The sequence below is a fragment of the Ovis canadensis genome, chromosome 1 (genome assembly GCF_042477335.2).
Source record: "Ovis canadensis isolate MfBH-ARS-UI-01 breed Bighorn chromosome 1, ARS-UI_OviCan_v2, whole genome shotgun sequence".
NCBI lineage: Eukaryota > Metazoa > Chordata > Mammalia > Artiodactyla > Bovidae > Ovis > Ovis canadensis.
Window position 1 is genome coordinate 220606594 of NC_091245.1, and position 20837 is coordinate 220627430.

General features: G+C 41.1%; 1 protein-coding gene and 2 non-coding genes across 3 annotated transcripts; all 3 read right to left on the minus strand.

Moving 5' to 3' along the window:
- Window positions 1-136: 136 nt before the first annotated feature.
- Window positions 137-16874, minus strand: LRRIQ4 (leucine rich repeats and IQ motif containing 4). The gene is given in 9 exon segments (XM_069579977.1): window positions 137-187; window positions 1253-1384; window positions 6710-6906; window positions 8388-8526; window positions 9753-9926; window positions 15855-16007; window positions 16009-16254; window positions 16256-16348; window positions 16350-16874. Coding segments are annotated over 9 exon segments (1710 nt in total).
- On the minus strand, window positions 11914-11986 carry TRNAG-CCC (transfer RNA glycine (anticodon CCC)). The gene has a single exon. It is a non-coding gene; the product is annotated as a tRNA-Gly (tRNA).
- Window positions 16875-20007: 3133 nt separating the features above from the next.
- On the minus strand, window positions 20008-20097 carry TRNAY-GUA (transfer RNA tyrosine (anticodon GUA)). Its single transcript is given in 2 exon segments — window positions 20008-20043; window positions 20061-20097. It is a non-coding gene; the product is annotated as a tRNA-Tyr (tRNA).
- Window positions 20098-20837: the final 740 nt, after the last annotated feature.

Below are 20837 nucleotides of genomic sequence, written 5' to 3' on the forward strand. Positions count from 1 at the left end.
TACAGTAATAATTCTTATTATAATCATTGCTTGAAGGACATGTTGAATTTGAAATCAATGTTATTCCAACAGAAAAAGTCATCAGGGTGAGGAGGTCTTGATTAGTATAAATGGGGATGTTTTAGGTAATGATTCTTCACTTCTCTGAGTAAATGTTCGGAGCAACTTTATTCAAACTAGCCCAAACCTGGAAACAGAGAAACACCTTTCAATGGGTGAATGGTGAGCAAACTATGCAATACTACTCAGCAACCAGAAAGGAATGAACAATTGCTTCGTGCACCACTTGGATGGACTGGAAGTGAATTATGCAAAATAAAAGGCCAGCCCCCAAATGTTACTTACTATGTGATTCCATTTATATGATCCTCCTGAAATAACAAAATTACAGGTCAGGGACTGGAAGAGAGACAGGTGGTAGGTGGGACTAAGAGTAATAGCACAGTGGTGATAGAACAGTTCTATCTTGATTGTAGTGGTGGCTACACAAAAGCTACATGTAAGAAAATTGCACTGGACTACACACACACACACACACACACACACACAAGTGACAAGTGCATGTATAAGTGATGGAATCTGAATAAGCTCCGTGGATGGTACTGATGTCCATTCCCATAGTCATGGAGGGTGTCAACACTGAGGAAGGCTGAAGGGTGCATGGACCTTTCTGTATGTTTCTTTGGAACGTGCTATGAATTGTTTCGTAAGTAAGAGTTTTAAAAGCAGACGTGATAGTGTAGTGAACCTTCATGTAACTACCACATGCTTTCACAATTCCCAGTTTATGGCTGATCTTGGTTCATTTTAGGGCTTCCCCAGTGGCTCAGACAGTAAAGCATCTGCCTGCAATGCAGGAGACCTGGGTTCAGTCCCTGGGTAGGGAAGATCCCCTGGAGAAGGAAATGGCAACCCACTCCTGGAAAATAATCCCATGGACAGAGGAGCTTGGTGGGCTACAGTCTATGGGGTCGTAAAGAGTCGGACATGACTGAGGGACTAAGCACACATATTGGTTCATTTGGATCATCTACACTTACCTCTCTCTGATATTATTCTGAAGCAATTCCCAGACATCAAAGCATTTTATCCATAAACAATTCAGTAAAAGAATCTTTATTTTTATATGTAACTGTATCTGTGAGTAATTTTTGTATGATAGGCATCTAATTCCTAGAGATTTTGCCTTCTTAATCCACCAGGTTTCATTACCTCAATTCATACATTTATAGAATTATTATTTTTTCTTTACAGGTTTTCCTTTTACATCTTTCTTTCCTTTCTTATCTTTTGGAGAATTCTTTCCCTTCTTTTGCAATTTTAGCAGTTCTTCAAATTTCCCAAGTCCTCTGCGTACCATCATTCCACGCCACCAAGCCTGAATCTGAAAATAAGAATAGCAGCAGCTCATATCACAATGCACTGGAGACGGTTACAGCTCTTTGTTCTGGTATGCAATCTGTGATTTTCAAAATATGGAGAACGGAATATAGCTAGAACTCTAAACCTTATCTTCCCTCTTTCTCAGTTGGCCAGTCATCCAGGCAAAGGATTTTTAAAGTGTTTGGTGCTTTTACATGCCAGGCATGGTTCTAGGGAAACAGCAGTTGAATTACCAGTACCACTGAGTCGGTGGAGCTCACATTCCAGTGAGGGGAAAAGACAATAGACAAGAAGCACGTGACTGTATAATTGACAGATGGTGCCGAGTGCCGAGGAGGTGACAGGGCACAGCAAGGGAAATGGGTGTGCCGGTACTCTGCCTTCTCTCTTGTTCTGGGACCACCTGTGCTCCCACCTACAGGTAATTGTCACTTGTTCTATTTTTTAAAATTTAACTTATTTTATATTGGGGACTAGCCAATTACTATTGTGATAGCTATAGGTAAACAATGAAGGGACTCAGCCAAACGTATACAAATATCCATTCTCCCCTAAATTCCCCTCCCACCCAGGCTGCCAAATAATATTGAGCAGAGTCCCCGGTGCTATTCAGCCCTCACTTGCTCTTGAGATCTTCTTTCCTAATACCCACTCAGGAACATCCCTTCTCTAGAAGACGCTTCATACCTGCCAGTGGCTCCCCATTTCTCTCAGAATAAAACTCAAGTCCTGGTCTCTTGCCTTCTGAGACAGCCCATGCTTTCTCTGTGGAGTGTTTCTCCCAGGGTCTTTTTCCCCTTTTGAGACCAACAGCATTTTGTCTGTGGAATGTGTATACGTGTGTGCTCAGTCAGTTCAGTCCTGTCCAGCTCTTTGCAACCTTGCGGACTGTAGCCCAACAGGCTCCTCTATCCGTGGGATTCTCCAGGCAGGAATACTGGAGTGGGTTGCTGTGTTCTTCTCCAGGGGATCTTCCCAACCCAGGGATTGAACCTGGGTCTCTTGTATCTCCTGCATTGGCAGATGGATTCTTTACCACTGCACCACCTGGAATGTGTATCTCTCTAAATAAATCCACTTCTTAAAAACACAAACAAAACCCCAAAATTCAAGTCCTTGCATTTGCTTACAAAGCCCTATCAATTTTCCCGCACCCTCCGGACCTCTTCACTCTCCCCTTGCTCACTCACTGCAGCCGTGCAGGCCTCTTTGCTGCTCAGATGCACGTAGGCACCATCTCAGCTCAGGGCCTCAGGCTTTGCTGCTTTCTCTGCCTGGAACACTCTTCCTAATATTCAGATGGTTCATGCCTCCACTTCTTCAAGAACCTGATTGATTGTCGTTGCCATGAACTGAGCTATGTTTCCCCCAGTTCATGTGTTGAAGTCTTAAACCCCAGTGTTCTGGTATTTGGAGACTGGGCCTTGTAAGGTAATGAGGTTTAGATAAACTCCTAAGGCTGAGGTTCTCATGACGGAATCAGCGCTCTTACAAGAAGAGACAGATAGCTTGCTGTCTCTGTCATAGGAGGACACAGTGAAATGGCAGCATCTGTGAGGTGGGAAGGGAAGCTCTCACCATGCTGGCACCATGATCCTGGACTTCAAGCCTCCAGAATGTGAGAAAATAAATTTCTGTTGTTCAAGCCACCCAGTCTATGATATATTGTAATAATTGTCGAGACAGTCAATTTCCCAAAGAATCCTACACTGACCATCTCATTAAACTGAAACCACTATAAACCTTTTTTAAAAAAAGATACAAGTGAGCTTATTTACAAAACAGAAATAGATTCCCAGACTTAGAAACCAAACTTATGGTTACCAGAGGAGAAGGGTCGGGGGGAGAGATAGATTGGAAGTTTGGGATGGGCGTGTACACACTGTATATTTAAAATGGATAACCAACAAGGACCTACTGTGTAGCACAGGGAACTCTGCTCAGTGTTATGTAACAACCTAAATGGGAAAAGAATTTGAAAAAGGATATTAACACATGTATGTGTATAACTGAATCACTTTGCTGTAGACCTGAGATTAACACATTATTAATCAACTAGGCCCCGATATAAAATAAAAATTAAAAAAAAGGAAGAAGAAGCTAATAGAGCAAGATCAGATGGAAGGAGACTAAATAGATTAAGTGGCTACTTTAGTAGTCCAGTGAAATGGAAGAGCAGTCTGAACCCTACCAGGTATTCCTATCTAAATACATGTTTTGATCAAAAAATAAAATAAAACCCCTATAATACACACACACACACAACTTCTGGCAACCTCAGTTCCCCTTAGCTTGAACTTTTTTCCAATACACTTAAATAACCTTCTAACATATGATTATGTTAGAAACAACATAATCACTTTCTAACATCACTTAGAAATAACTTTCTAATATATATTATGTTACACTTCATGTTCTTACTCTCACCACATGAAGCTTTAAGCAATATGAGGACAGAAATATTTGCCCATTTTGTTCAGTATTGTATTTCCAGTGCCTAGAACAGTGCCGGGTACATAGTTGCAGCTCAATAAATATTTGTTGAATGAATGAATGAACGAGGTGGGTAGAGGTATGCTGTTTTATAAGGGGGCTTGAGGACAGGTGTATGGATACTTGAATAGAGACTGAACTAAGTGAGGGCCAGTCTTGCCCACACCCGGTGGGAAGCACCTCTGGACAGAGAGGCGGGAGCACGCATGAGCCTTGGAGTAAAGCGAAAATGGGAAGGATGAGATGGAGCCTGCAAGCGGCAGACCAGCTAAGGCGGTGACTTTCCAGGGAAGGAGCAGTGCCCAGGAGAGGGATTCCGGAAACTCGCAAGGCTTTTTGTGTGTTAAGACTCAACAGAGTTCAATTGTGTGCCACTTACTCTGGTCCACAGAGACTTTCCAAGCTTGTGCAGGCTTGGATGGGTTGGAAGCAACTCATTTCCAGAGCTTCAACTCTCACCCGTCCCTCTCCCTAAAATGTGCCTGCGGAGGAACACAACTGCTGACCCTCCAGTCCCACCGCGAGTCCCACCGCCCCTTCCCAACTGCCCGTTTGGCAGCCCTTCATCCATTTGAATCTGACCAGGGTGGGTTGCCCAAGACTCCAAAAACCTCGGGGGCACTGAAAAAGGGGTAATTCAAAATAGCAGTATTGATGTTGGCTCTAAGGACTGGGTAACCAATCCTTTATAAGAGAGGTGGTTTCCAGCTCTTTGCCTTCAAGAAAATTGAAGTTGATTTGTCAGTTGAGAGCCTACTATCTAATTTCAGGGAGCTATATCTGGAAGTTCAGAGATGTGTGAAGCACTGCCATTTAAAGCAAAACAATACAGGCAAACAAATTGTTTCCATTCTTTGCCTTGTCAACTTATGAATTTGAACAAGCTTTCTCAGTATTTCCTCTGTAAATTAAAAAATAGGAATGGAACTGATGCCAAACCCTATTTCATTCTAGCAATAAGTAATATTCATGCAAGGACATATAAACTCTTAAAAGTCCTTTGGACTGCAAGGAGATCAAACCAGTTAATCCTAAAGGAAATACACCCTGAATATTCACTGGAAGGACTGATGCTGAAGCTGAAGCTCTAATACTTTGGCCACCTGATGTGAAGAACTGACTCATTGGAAAAGACTCAGATGCTGGGAAAGACTGAAGGCAAAAGGAGAAGAGGACAGCAGAAGATGAGATAGTTAGATAGCACCATCAACTCAATGGACATGACTTTGAGTAAGCCCTGGGAGATAATAAAGGACAGGGAAGCCTGCCTTGCTGCAGTCCATGGGGTCACAAAGAGTTGGACACAACTTAGCAAATGAACAACAACAACATATAAACTATGTGAAAAAAATCTTTCCAAACATCCTATGTATCAAATAATTGAATATCAAATTTTATACTAGATTTTATATTGTTTTGGTCAATTTTATACTACTACTAATTGCACAAAGACTCAATCCAGAATGTTAAAATGCTATGATCATAGAAAAAAAGTTTAATTTACATAAAACTTTTGTAGCCTAGAAATATGAAAGGTGATCTATAAATTATTTAGATTATATATATATACACACACATATTAAGGTCAATTCTAAAGGAAAAGTGGAAATACATGTTCAAGAAAAAAAATAAATGACAAAATTTTTGCCTGTAGAGTAAGAGTTTGTTCAAATATTTTGTAAATTGATGTTTACTGATATCAAAGTAAATCCTTTGCAATGACTAAACTTAATGGCACAAAAAGGTCTAATATCAATTTTAAAATGTGCAAGGGGGTACATTGTTCAAAATACTTCTAGGAAGTATCCTAAAAGTAGTAAGTAATTTCATTCTTCCAGTGTAGTCATCCCTGAGTATATACATACTAAAATTAATATTTCAATATAAACTACTTTTCTTTTGTATTACAGTTTGGGCATTATTTTGATTTATTAAAATTATGTTTATGGTAGTTTATGTTATCTATGAGTCTAATTTTAAAAGAGTAAGGGAAGTTTCACATAATACTTATTAGAGAAGGGAGGGTGTTGTTAAGTCTGATTTGATTGAGGGCTATTGATAAAGGTTCTTACAGACCAAAGACTAATTTTTATTCGGGGTAAAATGGAGAGTTGTTGATTTCAGCAAAGTACAGCAAGATCTGACCTAGGTTTCAATAGCGTAGGTCTGACTGCTCAGTAGAAGAATATATATGGAAAAAAAAAAAAAGAGAGAAGAATATATACGGTAGGGGAAGCAGGCAAGTAACAAGGGACACTAGTTGGAGGGCTAATGCAGTCATCCGGGTGTGAGATGCTGCAGGCTTGGACCAGCCGAATGGAGAACACTGAATACTGATTGTAATGGACACATTCCTGGGCTCTGGGGTATCCTTCTGTCTCCACCGGCTTAGTGGGCAATGAGGATCTTAACCCTTTGATGATATGTTGGTGGCAGAGCAGAACTCTGGCTTCTAGACCTGTGCTCCACAATGCTTTCATTTTTAACTTTTCAGTCTTATCTGAGTTAACATAAGCCTTTCACTCCAGTGACTAGTCCAACAGTTTTAGATCATTTGGGGGTTTGAAGTTTTGGTTTCTTTTGCCTGTTTGTTGGCTTCTTATCTGACAAAGAGAAAAGGAACAGAAAAGACAAAAAAAAAAAAAAAGCTAGGATTTTTGTTTAAAAATCTCTTGCTTAGGCCTGGGGATGTAAAAGTATTCAATAAGTAAGAATCACAATTCTCAAAATGTAGATGTGTAAAGAGCAGCCCTATAGAATAATCTGTAAAGTTTAGCAATACCCTACTCCGAGCAACTGTGATTATGTTATCCAAAATCATTGCTTATTTTACCTTTGTTGCCAATTCTTTCATATTTCTCCTTTCTTTAAGGTATTCCCACACAGCCTCAGTGCCTTTGGTACACACTGACATTGGGGGCTCTTCCATGGGGTTGCCCGTTAGTGTCAGAACTTTTAGATTCACTAGACTATCCAAATTCTCCGGAAGATAAGTGATCAAGTTGTCCTCGAACCGTAATTCTTTCAAAGCTGAAATTATTTTTTAAAAAATAATGAATTTGTCTTAAAAACTAGCAAAATTAAAGCATACATTGCTTAGTCCAAACACTTTGAAATGTTTATTTCCTGTTAGACCATGTAACAAAAAAATTTAATGTTTTATAACAACTCAGAGTTGTTGAAGTCAGTGTAAATAAGTGTCAGAGACAGGAAAATAGTAAATACTAAAAAATGTTGAGAATGTTCCATTCCTCCAGAGATTAAAGACAGAATCAGGAGATGACTAAGGAGTGTCACAGATCCAACCCTGTGGCCATGCTTTTTTTTTTAATTTATCTTTTGCTGCGCTGGGTCTTGGTTGCGGCATGTGGGCTTGCTCTTGCTGCAACAAGTGGGAGCTACACCCTAGTTGTGGTGTCTGGGCTTCTCATTGCAGTGTCTTCTCTTGCTGCAGAGCACTGGCTGGAGGGAGCTTGGGTTTCAGTAGTTGTGGTACGTGGGCATACTTGTTTGTGGGATCTTCCCAGACCAGGAATTGATACCGTGACTCCTGCACCGACAGGTGGATTCTTAACCACTAGACCACCAGGGAAGTCCTGCTGCTAATCTTGGAATGTCCCATGAGTAGGCAACAGAATCCACTCATATTCCTTCATCTTTCTTTCATTAAATAGTCACAGTTTGAAAATATATCTATAAACCTGAAGATTCGGCACAATATGGCAAAGAAACATTTTTAAAAATCTGGTTCTAGGAGGATCTCAGCAAAAACCTGTTTAGGTTTAGCCTAGTGGAAAATCTTTGCATATTCAAATATGAATGATGTATGATTTTTCATGGCAGTCAAATAGGTCCACTCCCAATCCCCCCAGCCCCAACTGCCTTGCTAATTTTATTACTCTGGGTCAATCCTTTTCCTTTCTTTTGTAAGTGACTTAGTGATCTAATGCAAATTTACTACAGGACCCCCAAGCCCAAATTCTGGCAGATAATAGGTATTCAGTAAGTTCTGGTTCACAGTATAATGGCTATGAGGATGAATGCCAATCTTCATAGCAGTTGATATTTTCTTTTCAATTCCCAATAAACTAACTGCCTTTGTGAGGCTTTTAGCTGTACCAATCAGGTACCTTGCCTTCCCTGTATCACCAACTAAGAAGCTCTGCAAGGAGATTACGGGGTAGGTCTAAGCTCTCAACATTGAAAAGTGAAGTTGCTCAGTCATGTCTGACTCTGCGACCCCATGGACTGTAGCCTACCAGGCTCCTCCGTCCATGGGATTTTCCAGGCAGGAGTACTGGAGTAAGTAGCCATTTCCTTCCCCAGGGGATCTTTCCAACCCAGGGATTGAACCAAGGTCTCTCACATTGTAGGCAGAAGCTTTTACCATCTGAGCCACCAGGGAAATCTCCTCAACATTGAGACTGATCTTTAGTAATATAAGGATGCCTTCCATCATGGGAAATGCTAGTCAAACTCCACTGGGTTGTAGATCTACAAAGATTTCTCACCTTGTGCTTGGCAAATAGCATCCGGGAGTTGCTTAATTAGATTGCAGTGGCAATCAAGAATTTCCAAGTTAGGCATTGATCCCAAGGATACAGGCAGGTACTCGAGATGATTGTTCTCAATATACAGCTCTTTAAGATTCTGAATAACAGAAGAGTATGTTATCATACCATAATAAAAGATTTATGGTAACTAGAATCACCTGCGAGTTCCCATGTTCTTTCAATGGGAATATTATTCATTAGGATTAAGGCGAAAGCACATTTAAAGAGTCATCAAAAAAATATAATTATTCTTGAGATAAGCCATTAGTCATGGTTCCCAGGTATGTAGGGAAAAGAGAACATGGGAATCTAGTGTTTATTTGTTTCACTAGAACTTAATGCAGAAAAACAATTTGGATCATTTAACTACAAATATAATTTGTTCCCTTTTAATAGCTAATTATCTGTGGCAGTTGCTATAGAACTGCAATTGCCTCAGTTATCAATCCAACATCGTCCATGTGGAAGTAGCCAAAATGTACAGAGAATAGGTTGACTATTTTCAGATTCACTGGGTAAAAATTCAATGTTTGCATTTCACCCTAAGATTCTGGAGAGAGTGGCATGACACGTACAAGGAGCAAACTGATGAAAGGAGTTCTGTGAACACAGAGCAAAGGAATGAAGAATTAGGAAGAGGTGAGAAGGACCTGTGCTGTGCCTGTCATTACTCAGGTCCATGACTGGGAGCTATGTAGTGGCTTACAGCTACTTTATTATTATTAAAAGTGTAGCACCAGGAACATGAAAAAATCATGCTTTAAAGCATGCATACATAAAGACACATTGGTATAGCTACTTTGAATAATGTTATGTTGCTTTCCTGGGGTTTAGTGCTGTGGACCCATCTTCAGCATGAACCTGTTGCAATGGTTAAATAAACCATGATATGCTTTCCACCATGCAGGAAGGGGAATCAGACTCTCTCATGCAAAATGCAGATTCCTGGCCATATCATCTATATGACACTTTAACTTCAAAGTAGTACAACTTTCAGAGAATACTTTTAAAAAGTGGAAATTAACTGGAGAGTGGTATGGCTCAATTTTTTAAATAAAACATGCCAAGCCACACAGAAGGAATGAGTATGCCCTGACATATCCAAGACCAGTCACAATAAAATGTTCTTCAAGTGTGGATCCTGTGGTTGTTCAGGAAGACAGTGGAAGCCTCAAAGTGTAATAATGACTTCTTGTTGGGAGCTAGAAATCTAGTATAGATGATTCCACATGCAACCTGTGAGAATACAACCATGTTTTCTCAGTATTAGCCAAGGAATCGGTGGGCGTATACTTCTTTGCCTGCTCATTTGGGGAGGCTTACCTCTAGTCTCTCAATGCATTCTGGCAGATGGGTAAGTTTGGCTCCCTCATCTTGGCCAATGTATAACTTCTCTAAAGATGCTAAAGAAAGGATCTCTTTCGGAAATGAAGAGAACTGATTTCCCGTTAGTCCAAGAATCTTCAGTTTTGAAAGTAAACCGAAGTCTGAAGGTAACTGGAAATATTTCAAAAAGATGTTTCAGATTAGGATTATTTTTAGAAGAAAATAAATTGGGCTTTTAGTTTTGAGGAAGATTTTTTTTTAAAGGGAGCAATTTAGCATCTCCTGCAGATGCAAAGCTGGCCCATATGTTTGCATCTATAGTCTTTGTACTTGTAGATCCAAAGTCTGGAGTTCTATTTTTTTCCCCAACCTCTGTGCACTTTACTTTCATGCTCTGGATAAAGTTAGAGCAATTTTTAACCTATGTTATTGCAAATTTTTCAACTATGGTGTAGCAAATGCTTGACACTACTGAAAGAAAAAGTACAAAGCTTATTAGTATATTATTAACTATAATATTCATAATTAATTCAGTTATTGGCACTGATCAATTTAGTGATGTGATGTCCATCCTAAAAGGCTTTAGGTCAGCAATTTTGAAACTTTAGTTAAAATACCAGTTGGAAGGAAACAATGAAGACCATTATAATTATATCTTCTGCCCTGCGGTGAATCCCAAGGCTATGTGTATTAGGCAGGCATTGCACAGATTCTCAGACTTTCAGAGTTGGAAGGCCTTAAAAAGCTCCCTGTTCTTACCCTCTACTATGGTGGTTGGATATGTTCCATAGCTAGCCATCCAGCTCTTATTTAAACACTACCTCCTGGGATGAAAAGATCATTGGATGAAGGCCACTCGGATTTCCTTCTCCTGTCAAAATCTGTGTCACTAATCCATCCCCTATTGACATCTGGCTGGCCCTCTGGAACCACATGGAAAATCTCATTCTTTAAATACACGACACAATCACCCTACTGAATAAGTTACATAGATACCTATTTTCTTGTAGGAAAAAAAGGCCCAACTCTGAATGTTAATAACTTAATTCATTTTGAAACACTTCTGTTACCTGGCTCTATTCTTCACTGGGCAACCTTTCCTCACAGGTCCCTGCTTAAACCTTGGCTTTTCCTTCCACCCATTCCATAACCTGCCATTCTATTTTTCATGAGAATGGTTAGTAGAGTTCAGCTCAACCCAAACTCTCCCTAAATGGGTGGAATAGGTAAATAATTAGTGAATAGATTATCCCCATAGTAGGCTTTCTTTTGACCTACAGGCAAAAGTTTCAAACACTTGGAATAAACTGTAAGACATTTTCCTCTTTGTTATGTAAGGTGAGGGCTCATTTTTTAAAAAAAGTTATAAAACATTTTCAGTTTTATTTACATCTAGAAAAAGAAAACTCAGAACAAGTCAATGTCCAGAGAAACTGATGTTTAAGCTTTCCTTCTTGGCTATTTCAAAATTCTTCAACAGGCCCTTAGATTCCTTCAGTGCAAAGCATCTGCATTTAGTACAGTCCTAAATAACAGGGAAAGACTTATCAACCTAACCACTTCATTATAACCCAGTTATTTCATTCATATTGCTATATTCTCAGCCCAGAGGATTAGCATTTACTTTTTCAAAAGCCCACTGAATATCTAAAGATTTTTTTCCCAGGATATTCAAGAGCCAATAATTAATACCATCATAGTCATATTATAGCAGAAATAAATTTGCATGTACAGAAAGCCTGCAGAGCATCAGGTGAGAACAATTATTGCTGACAGTATAACTGAGCTGTAGCCATTCTGAAACCTGAGTTTTCTGCCTTAATAGTGTGAATGTAAAATGCTGCCTGCCAAATCAGTAAACAAAGGGTACAGCAACCATTGAGCCACTGCAGCCACTGGACCATGAACCCTGAGGGGACTCAGGATGGGAAGAACAGAATACTGCCCTTAGATAGCTAAGGCTCATATCAAAAGAATGATTTCAATGACGTCATTGAAATACATGATTTCAATGAACCCAGACTCTTGCATCTTCCCATATATAGAAAAGTACTGAATTCATTAACTTGAGAATTTGGTTTTCTTTAGGGATGAATGTTTTTGTTTTGTTTTTGTTTCTTGACTGCACCTGGTCTTAGCTGTGGCATGTGGGATCTAGTTCCCCAACCAGGGATTGAACCTGGGCCCCCTGCATTGGGAGCACAGAGTCTTAACCACTAAACTACCAGGGAAGTCAGAATTTGTTAATTAATTTCTTTAATTAACAGTTAAATCATTTGAAGTTCTGACTACGTGTTCTTTGTTGTGAAAAGTCCTACATCTCCTGGCTCCTCCCTTATCTCTGTGGAGCAGTCCCTCTGAGCAATCTGAGAGGCTGCTTTCTGGGCTTAAGTCCTCAGTTCTGTCCACCAAATAAAACACAGTTCTCAACTTTTAGGTTGTGCATCACTTTTTCAGTCAACAATAGGAATGGACCATACACATAAAATCCATCGAGGTATACATGAAAAGTCAGCTATTTTTGCCTCCAACCAGGCATGAAAAAGCTACTGTCTAGGCTTCAAGTGCCAAAAAATCCATCCGGTAAATTTGGGGGTGGAAGAGAGAAGAAGCTGGCTTAAAGGCCATGTGTCATTAGAGAGAGAAATGATTGGGAGGTTCCTAGAGGGACTGGAATAATAGGAAATTCAGAAAGGAAGACAAAAAACACAGTAATACCATCATAAGAACTGAAGAATCATAAGCACTGGTATATGGAAATTTCCATGTTCAACATAATAACACTGAACATCTCCATGTTTTGGTGCAGTCTGACTTGCAGTAAAGCTTGGTATTGGATGAGGCTAATCTTTGGTGATGGACACGGAGGCCTGGCGTGCTGCGGTTCATGGGGTAGCAAAGAGTAGGACACAACTGAGCGACTGAACTGAACTGAACTGAATCTTTGCTAATCACACACACATCTGTGTGTGATTCTCTCCTCCACCCAGACCTCTTAAAAAGTCTCACAGGAGAGGATTAGGTATCATGCATGACTCAATAGGATTTAAGTGAACTGTGTTATACTTCCCAAGGGCACTTTATATTCTGATACTTTCACTCCCACTATGGAATGACAGACTGTGCTCACTGTAACAGGAATTCTTACATCGGAAGAGTTGGGGATGGGCAGAGGGCTTCTCATAGAACCTCTAAAATCCTCCAACATGGGTTGCTACCTATAATAAGTCGAAATTAAGTACTAGATTCTCTTCCTAAATCTTAAAGTAATCATCAAAATATTTACTTCCAGTTTTGAAACTAACAATAAGGAAAACAAAACAAAAAAATCCCAAAGTTCTAAAAGTTGAAAATCAAGTAAAAGATTCAAAAAGAACAAAAATAAACTTTAAAGCTAGGACTTTTATAATGTAATGAGATACACATTGAGAGTGTTGGTCACAACCAGGAAAAACAGACATGATATTTGGTTAGCGTTGTTGGTTTCTAAACCTTCCATTCTTTCTCTCCAGAATAGTCTTTTGCTTTTAACAGAACTCTGTTCTTTCAAATTTGCAAATATTAAAAAACAATAAGGGGCTTTCCTGATGGTCCAGAGGTTAAGAATCTGCCTTTCCATGTAGGGGACATAAAATATGTGTTATATGTTGTGTATGTAGTTTTGTGTGATTAAAGATTTCTATGTGGCACAATATTCTGCAATTAGGTGCCTTACTTTTTAATAAACATCACAATTTTGAGATCTATCTACATTGGCACATATAACTCCCATTCACTTAAATTATTGTATAGTATTCCATTTTATAAATATACCACAATTTACTTGCAAACTCCTCTCCCAACTGACATTCACATTATTGCCCATAAGCCATGATTATCAACAATACTATGATGAATATCTGCACACACCACCCTGCACACACATGGGGACTGCACACACAGCTTCTCTGGGGACTAATCTGGTTTTGTAGATATCTGATTTTGGAACATTAGGGCCTAAGGTTGCATGTGTCGGAACTCTGGAAGATGAACCCTGCAGTCCAATGCTATGGACTGGTTTTCTGACTCTATCAGGTACAGGTATATGGCCTTGACACATTAAAAGCCCCATGCCTCATTCTCCTCCTATATCATTGAGGATAATATCACTCACATCAAAAAATCATTGTGAGTAATGGTTGCAATTTAAGAAAAAAATCATGCAGGAAGTCACAGGATCTCAGGAAGGAAAGCAGAGTGTGATAAGATAATATGACTGTATTACAAATGTATAAATTAATCTTCCTCCCAATAATCAATAACTCCAGTCTTATGAGAAAAAATTCAAACAAATTCCAATAATGGGGGCATCCTACAGCATACCTTGCCAGTACACCTCAATACTGGCAAGGTCATCAGATACAAGGAAAGCCTGAAAAACTCTCATAGCCAAGAAGAGCTGAGATGCAAAAACTAAATGTAATGTAGAAACCTGGATGGAATTCTGAAGGGAAAAAGATTAGATCAAAGCTAAGGAAACATGAAAAAAGCAACAGAGTTCCAGAAAAACATCTATTTCTGCTTTATTGACTATGCCAAAGCCTTTGACTGTGTGGATCACTGGAAAATTCTGAAAGAGATGGGAATACCAGACCACCTGACCTGCCTCTTGAGAAATCTGTATGCAGGTCAGGAAGCAACAGTTAGAACTGGACATGGAACAACAGACTGGTTCCAAATAGGAAAAGGAGTACATCAAGGCTGTATATTGTCACCCTGCTTATTTAACTTATATGCAGAGTACATAATGAGAAACAGCTGGGCTGGAAGAAGCACAAGCTGGAATCAAGATTACTGGGAGAAATATCCATAACCTCAGATATGCAGATGACACCACCCTTATGGCAGAAAGTGAAGAGGAACTAAAGAGCATCTTGATGAAAGCGAAAGAGGAGAGTGAAAAAGTAGGCTTAAAGCTCAACATTCAGAAAACGAAGATCATGGCATCTGGTCCCATCACTTCACAGCAAATAGATGGGGAAACAGTGGAGACAGTGTCAGACTTTATTTTTGGGGGCTCCAAAATCACTGCAGATGGTGACCTCAGCCATGAAATTAAAAGACGCTTGCTCCTTGGGAGAAAAGTTATGACCAACCTAGATAGCATATTCAAAAGCAGAGATATTACTTTGCCGACTAAGGTCCGTCTAGTCAAGGCTATGGTTTTTCCTCTGATCATGTATGGATGTGAGAGTTGGACTGTGAAGAAGGCTGAGTGCCGAGGAATTGATGCTTTTGAATTGTGGTGTTGGAGAAGACTCTTGAGAGTCCCTTGGACTGCAAGGAGATCCAACCAGTCCATTCTGAAGGAAATCAGCCCTGGGATTTCTTTGGAGGGAATGATGCTGAAGCTGAAACTCCGGTACTTTGGCCACTTCATGCGAAAAGCTGACTCATCGGAAAAGACTCTGATGCTGGGAGGGATTGGGGGCAGGAGGAGAAGGGGATGACAGAGGATGAGATGGCTGGATGGCATCACTGACTCGATGGACCCGAGTCTGAGTGAACTCTGGGAGTTGGTGATGGACAGGGAGGCCTGGCGTGCTGCGATTCATGGGATCGCAAAGAGTTGGACACGACTGAGCGACTGAACTGAAGGAAACATGGATAAATTGTGGACTTCAGTGAATAAAAGTGTATCAATATTGGTTTATTAATTGCAACAAATGTACCATAGTAATCTAAGATGTTAATTGTTGGGGAATCTCAGTGTGGAATATATGAAAATTCTCTGAAATATGTTATCAATTTTACTATAATCTGAAGCTATCCTAAAAAAGAAAGACTTTAAATAAAAAGTCATTGTGAAGGTTAAATGTGATAATACACAAAAAGCATTTAGCCCAGTGACTGGCACCTACATACTGCGAATAAACATCAGCTACCATTATGATTACTACTGCTATTCAGGCAGGAAAGGTAATATGAATGATGACCTTGGAGAGATCTGTCAATCCCGATTTTCACTCATCAACTCAGCTCGAATTTTCTGATTTTAGACTCGGAACCACACCAACGTAGGGCCGGGCAGCACAGTGACAGCGGGAGAGGAGTCAGTACCTGGCATATCTTATTATCGTCCAGGGCCAAGACCTCCAGGTTCTTCAGTGAACAGATCTGCAACGGACAATGTTCCAGAAAGTTCTGGCTGAGGTCGAGGAACCGCAGGTTAACCAGGCGCCGGAAGGAGCGGCGCAGCACCCGCAGGCCGGTGTTGCGCAGGTAGAGCAGGAACAGCGAGGTCCACCTGCAGAGGAGGCGCGGCATCTTTTCCAGGTGGTTCCCACTCAGGCCCACCTCCGTCATCTGCACGAGCTCGCCCAAGGTGTGAGGGAGGGTGTGGAGGCGGTTGTAAGAGAGGTCCAGCACTGATAGCCTGGTGCACCGGCCCAGCGACTCCGGGAGAACAGCCAGGCTGTTGTAGGCCACGTAGAACTTCTTCAGCTTCGTCAGGTTCCCGATCTCTTCCGGGATGACCGTGAGCTTGTTCTCATCCAGGTCGATGATCTCCAGGTTATAGAGACCACACAGCTCCAGAGGGAACGCTGCAAATTGGTTATGCTTCAGGTGGATTTCCCTCAGTTTGGTCTGGTTCACTATTTCCTTGGGTAGAGATTTCAGGCGGTTTCCGGCCAGTCCGAGCAGCTCGAGATGGTGAAGGAGTTTGCAGATGACTACGGGGATGTCCGCTAGGTCGGTGTGGTAGAGGCGGAGCTCGCGGAGCTGGCGGATGCCACTAAGCACAGGCAGGGACGAGGCTTCCAGCGGGTTGTCGCTCAGATCCAGGCCCTCTAGGTTGCTCAGCCTTCCCATCTCCGGGCATAGATTCTTCAGTTTGTTCTTGTTCAGGTAGAGAACCCTGATCTTCCTTAAATGCTGAATATCCTTGGGGATTTCTGCAATCAGGTTGTTTTCCAAATGCACTTCCTCTAATTCTCTTAATGCTAAAATGTCTGCTGGAATAGTAAGCAAGCTCTGATTTGAAGCGTCAATGAAAAATATCCTATCAGAGACCTGTTGTGGATCACTTTTCTGCTGAATTCTAGATGAATGTTCGCCTTTTGTGCTGTCACTTGACATTATTCTGATGGAAAGTTCAAATATTCAAAATCTGAAATATTGTGAAAAGAAAAATGTATCAGAGTTTTACCTGTCACCAGATTTAGTATCCTTAAGAGAAACAAAATTAAAATCTAGTTGATGAGTGCTCACCGTGACACAACATAAAAGGTAGGGTTTTGTGTTTCATGTTGGAAGATAAATCGAAGTGTAGATTCCTCTTTCTCCTAACCTAGGTTGACTCATATTAAGAAAGGACAGTCTGGTTTGTCTGATTTCAGTTTTTAGAAATGCATATTTTGATTCTATTTTCAGGTTGGAGGTATAGAAGGCTGCAAAAATCATTGCTCTAAAACACTGAGAAAACACTAGGATAAATAGCATTTTAAAATATTGCATTTAGGGGAGTTCCCTGGTGGTCTAGAGGAGAGAATTCCAGGTTTTCACTGCCATGACCCGGGTCCAATTCCTGGGTGGGGAACTGATATCTTGCTAGCCATGCAGCCAAAAAAACAAAACAAAAATAGCATTTTCCCTTAAATCCGGCATAAAGTTGTAGATGTAAAGGCCAACATAATTAAATTCAAGAGATGAACTGTACTTCTAAATCAGGAGAAACCAGTGGGCACTTTCGTGCCTGGTGGAACTTTTAAGTTTTAGGACTGGAAGGTGGATGATCAGGCTTTCTGTAGGCATAGGTAACAGCCATGTGTGAGTTGGTATGATAGATTAGAATATGTGAAACCAAGGGTAGTTATCAGTTAGATCCATTAAACTATAACTTGCTTAATAAATAAAAAACTAACCTGTCTTCACTGACCAAGCTCACTTTGTTTTGTTTTTTAACAAAAAGCATTGTGTAGCCTAAATAATGTTAACAGACCCTTCACCACCACTATGGATAGTATCTCTCACCAAGAGTCTTGAGATGTTTGCCCAGTTTGTTTTTCAGGAACTTGGAGTCAGCTGTCCAGTTGGCACCCCAGCCAGTTAAGACTGGTTGGCAGTATTGACCATGTACCTGGGTATGTGTGTTTGGTCGGTGACCATTTGCCATCAGAAACTCGAGAACTCTGCCCCCAGAATGAGCTAATGCCACCAAATTCTGAGCATGTATCCCAGTTGTGCCTGCACAGAAGGACAATTATCTCACTTTTTAAAATCTACAATCACCTTTCCCCATGCTCCCCATACCTCAGGCCACCCTGCTTCTTTGTCTCATAAATATCCTGAGTCCCTTGTCTTTGGGAGGGTGGATTTGTGATTTGTTCTTTCACCTCACTTGACTGATTCACAATAAACCATTTTTTGCTGCAAACCTCCACCTCTCATTGTTTGGCTTGCTTTGTTCTCAGGCAAATGAACCTGGCTTGGTAACAACAGGTCCTCAGGGTTGCAAAAGACTTAGTGACTAAACCAAACCAAGCCCTTGGTTATGAATACATGTACACACGTACACACACAGCCTAAGGGGGAAGGCAGGAAGGACTATGACATGATGGTGGCTGGGTTGATTGTGGCATCTCTGCCTTGCCTTCTAGGGTGGGGTCTTTTCTGCTGGAGGACTAGACCTCCCATCCAGCATAGAGGCCCAGTCAAGACGGAGAGGGGTGAATTCCCAGCCCCACACTTAATGTTTTTGCTCCTTGCAGCATAGCAGTGTGTGATTCAGATCCTTGTTTCTATATACCTAGCCCCCCAAATGGAGAAGGCAATGGCACCCCACTCCAGTACTCTTGCCTGGAAAATCCCACGGACAGAGGAGCCTGGTAGGCTGCAGACCGTGGGGTCACGAAGAGTCGTATATGACTGAGCGACTTCACTTTCACTTTTCACTTTCATGCACTGGAGAAGGAAATGGCAATCCACTCCAGTGTTCTTGCCTGGAGAATCCCAGGGACGGTGGAGCCTGGTAGGCTGCCGTCTATGGGGCTGCACAGAGTTGTACACGACTGAAGCCACTTAGCAGCAGCAGCAGCAGCCCCCCAAAGAGTTATGAGATGGTGTGGCTGTTATTTAAAGAAAGAAGACGTGGAATTCCCTGGTGGCCCAGTGGTTATAGGACTACTTGCTTTCAGTGCCATGCACCTGGGTTTGATCCCCTGTTAGGGTTTGATCCCCCAGTCAGGGAATCCCACAAGCCACATGGCCAAAAAAGAGAGATGATGTATCATGGACTAAATTATGTCTAGGACTAGTTGTCTCTAACATTTTTGTCTTTATCTAACAGTGTAGAGTCCTGCAGGTTAAAATCTCATTTCCTAAAGACAAATGACTGACAGTGCTGATGGCTTTTAGGCAATCAACGGTATTCAGACTGAGGTGATAATATAAATAAAAATAAGAAATTATAAATAAAAGAGAAATAGAGAATACCAAGGACAGTTACTTGTTCTAGGTTTTACTTAACCTATTTAATCCTCACAAGAACTCTAAGGAGGTACTGTTACAATCCCTGTTTCACAAGTAAAGAAACCACCGAAAGGCTCTTCTCAAGACACAGCAGGAAGTGGAAGAAGGAGCAACGGCATTTGACTGAACCTCAGTCACTTCCTCACCTGGGTTTGTAACAATCATTTGTTCTCCAGAAACCTGGTTTTAATTAAAATCTTCTTGGATGTGAAGGTTCAGGCTTGATTTTTCTATTTCAGTTTTCCAACAGAGCTATCTGGGGGAAATTTGTGTGCACTGGCCGCTCTAATTAAGGTTAGTTAGCACAAGTATGTCTGGGCTTCCAGACACATAAAAGAACTTATTTCTCTTAACATTCATCCTGTTCCATGTTGTGACCTGCCTAGAAGGTCTCTATGTGTGTATTAGCTCACATGAATCATATCCCACATGTGTTTGTGTATTAGCTCACATGAATCATATCCCACATGTGTTTAGAATCAAGTTGATAGCCCTATGAAAGCTGTTTATATTGTATATGCATTGTTGTTAAGTTGCTTAGTCTTGTCTGACTCTTTGTGACCTCATGGAGTGTAGCCCACCAGGTTCCTCTGTCCATGGAATTCTCCAGGCAAGAATACTGGAGTGGGTTGCCATTCCCTTTTCTAGGAGATCTTCCCAACCCAGGGATCAAACCCAGGTCTCCTGCATTTCAGGCAGATTGTTTACCTTCTGAGCCACCAGGGAAGTCCAAAATGTCAATTCCTTTGAGCCGGATTCGAACCAGCGACCTAAGGATGCCTGAGAAACTTCACACTACAGTCCTCCGCTCTACCAACTGAGCTATCAAAGGAATTGCACTGTACATGCATTTTTAGTGGACTTAATAAAAGGAAGTTATAAAGCCAGGATTTACAACAGCTGCCAGTAAATAAGAATAGGGAAGATTGATTCTTTATTGGCTATTTTTAACTAGGGATTGCTCTCTGGATGTACTTTTACAACCCAGTATTACTGAGAAGTTTCTGAGTGGAATTACTCTTCAAAGGCCTTCCAAGGTGTCACTAGTGGTAAAGAATACACCTGGCAATGCAGGAGACACAAGATGCAGGTTCTATCCCTGGGTTGGGTCGATCCCCTGGAGAAGGAAATGGCGACCCACTCCAACATTCTTGCCGTGGACAGAGGAGCCTGGCAGGCTACATTCCACGGGGTTACAAAGAGTCAGACACGACTTAGTGACTAAACCGCAGCAGCACAGCGAAGGGAGTGTGCTGAACTGTACCTACACTCACATCTCAGAGTTTCAGGCTACCTTTCAACTTTGCTGGTAGCACATGGGGTAAATGAAAACATAATTGTCTTTTCTATCATCATGTTTAATCTGAAGAACTACCTGCAGTGATGCTTAAAATCTGTGGGTTACAGAGTGTTTCAAGAGACCTCTGCCTTGCCTGGCACAATTTCTTGGCAATGGAGTATGGTCTGGAAATGCCTGGCTGGGTAGTGGGAGGGAGAGAGGATTCAGATATTTTCTTCTTCACCTTTGAAAACAATAAACTTCATAAATGACCTGTTTTTACCTTGAGGATC